This window comes from Cibotium barometz, chromosome 35 (genome assembly GCF_041138505.1).
Source record: "Cibotium barometz isolate CiBa-2024 chromosome 35, ASM4113850v1, whole genome shotgun sequence".
NCBI lineage: Eukaryota > Viridiplantae > Streptophyta > Polypodiopsida > Cyatheales > Cibotiaceae > Cibotium > Cibotium barometz.
Window position 1 is genome coordinate 4,170,997 of NC_141080.1, and position 8,339 is coordinate 4,179,335.

The following is an 8,339-nucleotide window of genomic DNA, read 5'->3' on the forward strand; positions in this document are numbered from 1 at the left end:
GATAACATTGCAGGTGGGGCTCTCCTTGTTGTGGCATTAATATCCTTGCCCTTTCATTGCAATGTACTGGTGTGCTCCCTTGCATCAAAAAAGATTTCGAGATCCCTCCCAAGTGTTATCTAGCTCCTCCATGATTTGTCAAGGTTCGTGTACATAATCTCCTTCTTCTAACACCTCTTCAATGGTCAATTGATTCATTGGAATTATGCTAGGTGTTAATCGTTGTGGTGGTAGGACAGGTGGTGGTATAGGCACTTTAGTCTATACATTCCCATCTTTTAGTTTTACACATTTGACACACTTGCCCCTGGAGCATTCCCTTGAGGTGATGCTGGGTAAAGCTAACGATTGCTGCATAGGAGGCAATAGAGGTAATTGAGGTTGTTGTTATTGACATGTTTACCTACACATGCTTGTATCATGGTTCCCAAGTGGCATACAATACGTGCAATACATCAAGGGGGAGAGGCCTCAATTGAGGATACTCGATGATACCAACTCTCGTTTGGGGTACATATGTTGGTTAATAGGCACATCCCTTAGCTTTATTTTCTCTAGAAGCGTAATACTTAGCTCATCTAAGGTTATATCATTAATTCATCTCTTTGAATTTTGTCGTACTTGTTCGTCTCAACACATGCGATGGAACTATCAAAGTGACAATAATCATCAAGTGACATTGGCTTAGCTAATAGTAAATAGTCGTGCATCCTTATGTCTCTTACTCCCCTACAAAAGCAAGGCAACATTTGCTCATCTATTATTCTTTCTCTAGGTTTACACCTCGAATTCAAGTTTTCAGACGTGACATAATCTCTCATAGATTTGTGCTCTTATTTCTGAATGTTGTATAGTTGAGCTACATGACCCCACTTGTCTCTGTTTCATGCAAAACTTGGTATAAACACATTCTTAAGCCGTGTAAAGCTAATCCTATCATTAAGTTAGCGATCGATACCATTGGTGTGCTTTCCCTTCTAATGTAAGAGAGAATGCAAATATTTTTGTTTGGTCGCTAACATGCCCTCAAGTTTTGAACATCGATTCAAATATCTCAAGGTGTTGTATGGCGTCGCCATCACCTGAGAATTTATGCATCAGTCTCACCACATGCATAGGCTTGACTGGTGTTGGTGTAGTACCTAACTCCCTAGTAACCCCCTACCTATTTCTTCAGCCATTTTGAATAGGTTGGTAGGTGTTGGTGTAGTACCTAACTCCCTAGCAACCCCCTACTTATTTCTTCAATCATTCTTAATAGGTTGGCAAGTGTTGTGACTCCCATGTGAGGGTTCACTCTGATTGGCTCCCTTGGTGGGGCCTCATGTGCCACCCTTCTTAAGGCTGCTCCACCCTTGCCTCCGCCTCTAGTAGCTCTAGTATGTTGGTTTCCATGTATCCTTGGGTCAGGCCCCTTGGGTCAGGCAGTATTGGAACACCTCCCACATTTCTGTTAGTATCATCACTAAAAGCTGCTTCTCCCACGTTCCTTCCTATAACAACATACATCTCATGTACTCTTGGAACTCTAGGGTCCTCATCAACACATCTACTTCTGCCTTGATGTAGATTTTCTCTATGTTTTCTCTCGACAAATCATCATTGCCTAAGAGAGATGCTGCAAAAGTAATCAGGTCTTCTCGAGACTCCTCCGGAATATGTTCTAGAGGTGGCATGCCTTTCTTCATTTCTTATTCAATCTCTCTAGCATTGTCTCGTGCAATGAGGTCTTCCTCGTGTCTCAATCCACTGAGGTTGGATGGCCCTTCCCCATGCATTGCCATGTCAAATGCAAGTCTCTTGGCCAATTACCTGTGGAGATCGAGCCTCACTTTCTCATGTTCAAGCTTCCTGAGTTGGGCTTGTGCTTCCCTCAATCTTTCTTCAATTTCTAGCTCCCTAGAAGTAGTAAAATACATTTTACCCATCCTTTGGGCACTTCTAGAGTCCCTTCTAATTCTTGTGTAAGTTGTATCGCGGGTGGAGGATTTCTCTCCCCTGGTAAACCGTTCCTTTACCAATTGTTGCCCTCTACTCCAGGGTCTTCTAGTGTTTATTTTCTTATCTTAGCTCAATGACTATTCCTTGCTAGCTTTTGGAGCTTCTCTTTTCAAGCTCATAGGTGTATCACTCTGGAGATGTGAGGTACTTTAGGTGGATGTGAAGTTAGCTTTGAGGAGGTGCATATGGAATAGCCCTAAGTTTCACCATCTTCGCTTGGTAAGATAAGGTCTACAAACTCTCTCTTTTTTTTGAAATACTTGCCTTTCCTTCAAATCATAAAAATGATGGAATAATATCTTGCCTCCCCTCGAACATAAAATATACACCATGATTTCGAACAACTTTTCTTAGGGAGAAACATGCTTCATTTACTAAAGTTGGGCGATTTTATTACATAAGGGTTACACATACCCTTATACAAACACACATACACACCTACGGGTTCAAAGTAGCACCATTAAATATAGGCAACCATGGATTGAACCCATTACCTCAGGTTACAAGCCATCCAATTTAACCAACTAACCTACCGATTGCTGGTGCATGCCTTGTCGACAAAAGTTGTCTCCTAGCACCTATATTGCAATTTGCTACCATCTCTAGTTGAGACCAACATGGGATAAGGATCAACTACTTCTTCTCCACTTACACCTAGCAAAGATCCTTACATAGCACCAACATGGGTGCAGACACTCTCCATCATGGAGAGCTTTCGTGTCTGCACTTGCACATTAAAGATGTAAGTTTCATTCTATACATAGCTCGACTCAACCAATTACAATTGCATTCTTCGTTTCAAGCATGGAATTGCTTGGGGTTTTCTATGGGAGCTTCACCCTAGGAGACTATATTCAACAAAAGGATGGAGAGACTAAGCATGCTAAAAGAGGAAATAATTCTTCAAACCTGTTAAAAGAGGAGAATCATAATCACTCTTGAGTCTCTCTCATTTGCTTAGACCAACCCTGGTAGCTTTAATGCTAACTTAACTTCGTAATGCTAGGTTGACTCAAAGTAAATGCTTAACTTCAAACTTGTTAAAAGAGGAGAATCATAATCACTCTTGAGTCTCTCTGATTTGCTTAGACCAACCATTGGGGCTTTAGTACTAACTTAACTTTGTAATGCTAGGTTGACTCAAAGTAAACGTTTATAGCCATGATGGATTCAACAAGATTATTACACTACTAAACATTGGAACAAGAACAAAGAAAAACCAAAGCTCTAGGTTATTGCAAAATCCACTATGTTGATAAGCTTGAAAAAAAAACAAATTTATAGCTTTTCCATGAGCCTCTAGACCCACTTTTTTTTCCATGATTCACTTAAATCAATCCCCACTAATTTCTCTCCTAGAATTTGTCCAAACATATTTTGCTTGATTCTCTCCATTAAGTCTAGGACCTCTCAATCCTGAATCTACCCACTTTTGACCTATTTCTAAAATTCTCTTCAGCCTTTTACATTTACCAAACTCTAATATCTCAATCTTTGATCCTATAATACCATACAAACTTCACACATTTTTGGAGAATCCTTGCCCTCCCTAAATCATGAAGAGTGGGAAAACATGCCTTCCCTCTCATTTTCCTGTGCTTGTCCGTAAGCTCATTGGCAACCCTACAGCTACCAAGGCGCACACGGTGTGCATGACAGAATAACAACCTGCAGATTGTGTGCGTTGAAGCAATACAAAATTCCACACCAACGCTTGTGAACTTATATCATCGCTTTGTAATGATTCAATAAGAGCTGTTAAATCAGCACAAAACAGACGAAGAAAAGAACATTAATGGCACATTTCCTCATCTTAGTGCATACTATTGACCCTTCGCTAAAGACCACTGTGTGCATGGTAAAGCTTTCATGTGCACGATGATAATAATAATACACCATGTAAAGGCAGGGTGACAGATAAGAACTAATCTCTGTAAGTTGAGTATATAAAGGAGGCCTCACTCCCCCCCCCAACATGCCTCTTTACAGATCTGCCGCATCTTATCATGATCCATCATGCTCTTATCACTGAAAGTCCATCCAAAATTTCATATCACCCCGTGTTTAATCGAGCCACTGCCTCTTTGCAATTTACAAGAATAGAGTCAATTTCTTATTAGTTCTCTCAAAATCAACAAGAAATTGCAAGTATGCAGCTCCTAAACATTTTAATGAGGGTGCCTCTATGCAGCTACAGGGGCTGCTTGTTTGTTGGCAAATGCCACACCCTTCTCGATGCTTGCTTTCAGCTCAGGTTTGAGCTTTTCAAGCCCAGCTTGCTCGTACTCGGTCAGTCCTTCCAGATCCGAAGCTGAAAAGCCATCAATGCCCTTCTTTCCAAGCTTCACACGGGAGGCAAAAAAGGGCAGTTCAGTGAGCTCCGACTGCACATATGAACACTCGAACACATCGGAATCCCCGTCCAGGCCACGCAAGGATGACTCCACGAACCTAGCCGATGCATACGCCATGGACAATGTGGCAGATCCGGCACCTGCTTTGGCTTCCACAACCTCAGTTCCTCCATTCTGAATCCTATCAGTCAGCTGTTCTATCTCCTCTTGAGAGAACTCGCAGCTAGGCTTGGCTTTCGACAAGAGAGGAAGAATGGTGATACCAGCATGGCCGCCCACTACAGGGACATCCACATCAATAAGCCGCAGGCTCTTCTTCTGCGCCACGAAGGTGTTGGCCCTCACAATATCGAGGGTAGTCACTCCAAAGAGCTTCTTGGGGTCATACACACCTTTCTGCTTGAGAACCTCGGCAGCAATGGGGACCATGGAGTTGACCGGGTTGCTGATGATATGGATCCATGCGGACGGGCAGCTCTCGGCCACGGCTTCAACCAGGGACTTGACAATGCCAGCATTGATGTTGAAGAGGTCATCGCGGGTCATGCCCGGCTTCCGGGGAACACCCGCGGGAATGACCACGAGGTCCATGCCCTTAAGGCCATGGCTCAGCTCGGAGGGCCCTGTGAATGCCTTTACCTGTGCCGGAGTGTTGCAGTGGCTGAGATCGGCAACAACGCCCTTGACATTGGCAATGTCGTACAGGTTGAGGTGTGAGACGAGAGGGGACATCTTGATGAGGAGGGAGAGCGGCTGGCCGATGCCGCCGGCAGCGCCCAGTACAGCAACCTTGTAGGCGGAAGCGCGGGTGAGGCCCGCAGGAGAGGGGTGGGAGCGGGCATGGCTTTGGCGAGGGAGGGTTAGGGTTAGGGTTAGCGTTTGCGAGGCATTGCCGAAGAAGGGGCAGCTCTCGCCAACAGCAGGAGAGGACTTGAGGCCTGTGAAAGTGCGGGGGAAGGAGGCATGGTGGCGATGCCGGGAAGAAGAAGAAGAAGACGATGGCGATGAAAGCACAGGGAAAGAGGAGGGCCTGGAGATGGCTTGTTGCAGAACGGCAGCCATGGCTAAACTCTAGAAAAAGAGGGGGAGACAGCAGCAGCAGAAGCAGGCCAGAAAGCCGTTCGCAGGGAAGGTGACGTGTCGTCCAATTCTCCAGAGTCCACGGCGGCTCCGCCCTTTTGATCGCTGACGTGGCTTGTCACAATGGCCCTTTTGGTCGCTGACGTGGCTTGTCACAACGTGTCTAGTCCCTCAGGGCTAAAATATCTTGAACTTTGGGGCCTAAGTTGACCCCTAATTTCTAAAACTTGTTTTCTTAGGCCCATTACACATCGCCATACCCCTGCCTTCCATGTTGATGTGGTGGGGGTATCCACCGCCCATAATTCATGGGCAGGTAATCTCCCTCGTCCAATCCCCCGCCCATACATGGGCGTGGACGGTGGGATATGTGTAACGGGCCTTACTATACAAGTGACCTGCTTCTTGTTTTCTTACTATACAAGTGACCTACTCCTAAAAATACTCTCCCAAGCGTGAAGAGGCCTTTATTTTAAAAATCTAAAAATCTTCTTTCTCCGTGGCCCTCCGATCAGTCCATACAACAAAAAATACTTTCCCAAGCCTAAACCCAAGCGTGAAAAATTATACCTTCATTTCAAATTTCAGAAATCCTCCCCTTTTCTCCCTCTCGTTTAGCCACGTGGAGAGGGAGTAAGTTGTGTTTACTAAAGAGTACATAGATAGATGCTCACTTTTATTATTTGAGAAAAAGTTATTTGATCGTTGATATCTCTATATATATAACACGGCAACTTTGGAGTTGCCAGGTGAAGTTTTTCTGGCCACCTTCGCCCGCAGCGCCCTCTGCACTTCTGCATGGCGCATTGCAGTCGTCGCCCGCCCGCAGCGCCCTCTGCACTCCTCAGAGCTGCCCTGTTGCGTGCAGTCGCCACCGGCCCCAGCGCCCTTCTGCCTTGAGAGTTCGAATGTTGCAGGCCCTCTTCGAATGCCCTCTTCGAATGTTACAGGCCCTGTTGCATGCAGTCGTTGCGCCCGCCCCAGCACCCTCTGCCTTGAGAGTTCGAATGTTGCAGGCCCTCTTACATGCAGTCATCTCGCCAACTCCTCCTCCCCGATTTCAAACAAACTCCTTAGAGCGCTACAATCTCCTCATCCTCACGTTTCTTCGTGGTTGCTGTTTGCCTGCTGGGAGCCTCCACGCTGGTAAGTTTTCCCCCTCTCACTCTATCTGGCGACTACTAATTGTTGGCAAGCCTCCATGCTCTGTTGGGGAAATGCCCTTAAGGCTTTGGAAACTGCCTGTTCCACAAACTCTTTCAGGTGAGTTAGCTTCAAAGGGGAGGAGTACTGTTCAAAAACCCTTTCATCAATAGCATACTCACCTGTGGTTGATGGGATGGGCAATGTAAAGAACAAGTGGATTCTCTAAAAGAGCAAGTACGTACTTTAGGCATGGAGGTATTGAGTCTTAAGATATCTATTAATCGACTCAATGCTATTATGAAAAAGATGAGTGGTATGTTAGAAGCCTGGGTAGTTGTCTAGGGTTTTTGTGAGAGTAATGATGTTTTTACTCAAGGCACAAATTGTATTGCGACTTGCAGAATTGGCTCTCTCTTTTGGCTATATGTATGAATTTTTCATTTTCTCGAATTCAATACTTCTCTCTTATTTTGTTCTCTCGCACTTTTCTATTGTGTCTCAACTTCTATTTGCTCTCTCTCTCTCTCTCTCTCTCTCTCTCTCTCTCTCTCTCTCTCTCTCTCTCTCTCTCTCTCTCTACCTCTGTGATTATATATGTTATTACCCTTTATCTTTGTAAGAGATGGATTGTATATGTTATGCTCACTTATTCATCTAGGAAATGATTTGTATACGTTATACTCGTGTATATATTAAAAACTTCTCTAAGAATTACATTCTTATTGAGCTGAGTCTATTTGGAGGAAGGTCACATGTGTGATAATGGCTGTTGAAGTAGAATATTATGTTGGTGTTTGAAGTAAAGAATGTTTTAAAAGGAAGTTAGTATTCTCTATTTTGTGTTTTGAAGGAGATTTGAAGATGGTTAGGAGCTGTTTATACTTGAGTTTAAACCAAGTTCGTCGGCTTTGAGTTTTAGATGCAACACATGTGTCTTGCCATAACCGTTCAAGGACAAGGGCTTGCATTCGAAAACAAAATGTTGCTAATTTAATGAATTATGTTAATGAAAATGAAGTTGGAACATTTGGAAGGGTTGAAAATGGAGAGGAACATAGAGTAATCCATGGTGGAATCCACTTACTCACAAGAAACAGAGCAATTGCCAATGCTATGGTACTTCAAGAACCTATCAATGAACGTCGAAATACACAGCCATTGAGAGATATAGAGCAAGGCTCTTTTTCCTTCGATTTAAATGAGCCGCCCATGGATGATAATTTCCATTTTATTTGTTGTGTCGTTGGTGATGTGAAAGATATTAAATCTGAATGTCAGGCATGCGTTTTCATTTCCTCAGAATGCTATGGTACTTCAAGAACTTATCAATGAACGTCGAAATACACAGCCATTGATAGATATAGAGCAAGGCTCTTTTTCCTTCGATTTAAATGAGCCGCCCATGGATGATAATTTCCATTCTATTTGTTGTGTTGTTGGTGATGTGAAAGATATTAAATTTGAATGTCAGGCATGCGTTTTCATTTCCTCAGAATGTTAAGCACTCAGCAACTATGGTGGTGTATTTCGGAGATTACACTCTTCACTCATTAGGAGCCCTTACTTATAAGTGCCATTTTTGTAATGCACTAATTTGGAAATGTGAGGCATCAAGAAAGCTAAGACAATATGTAGGCAAACACTGCTGTGGAAGTGGGAATGTCTCTTTGCTACCTTTGGAAAACCCACCTCTTGCATTGGCTGAGTTGCTGCTTGGTAATGATAATACAAGTAAGGAATACAGAAAGAATATCTGCT

At 43.7% G+C, this 8,339-nt stretch overlaps 1 protein-coding gene across 1 annotated transcript; it reads right to left on the bottom strand.

Annotated features, from left to right (window-relative positions):
- Positions 1-4,091: 4,091 nt before the first annotated feature.
- Positions 4,092-5,480, bottom strand: LOC147618074 (malate dehydrogenase, chloroplastic-like). The gene has a single exon (XM_086775317.1). The coding sequence runs from the start codon at positions 5,415-5,417 to the stop codon at positions 4,185-4,187; it is 1,233 nt and encodes a 410-aa protein (XP_086631443.1). The 5' UTR covers positions 5,418-5,480; the 3' UTR covers positions 4,092-4,184.
- Between the last annotated feature and the right edge of the window lie 2,859 nt (positions 5,481-8,339).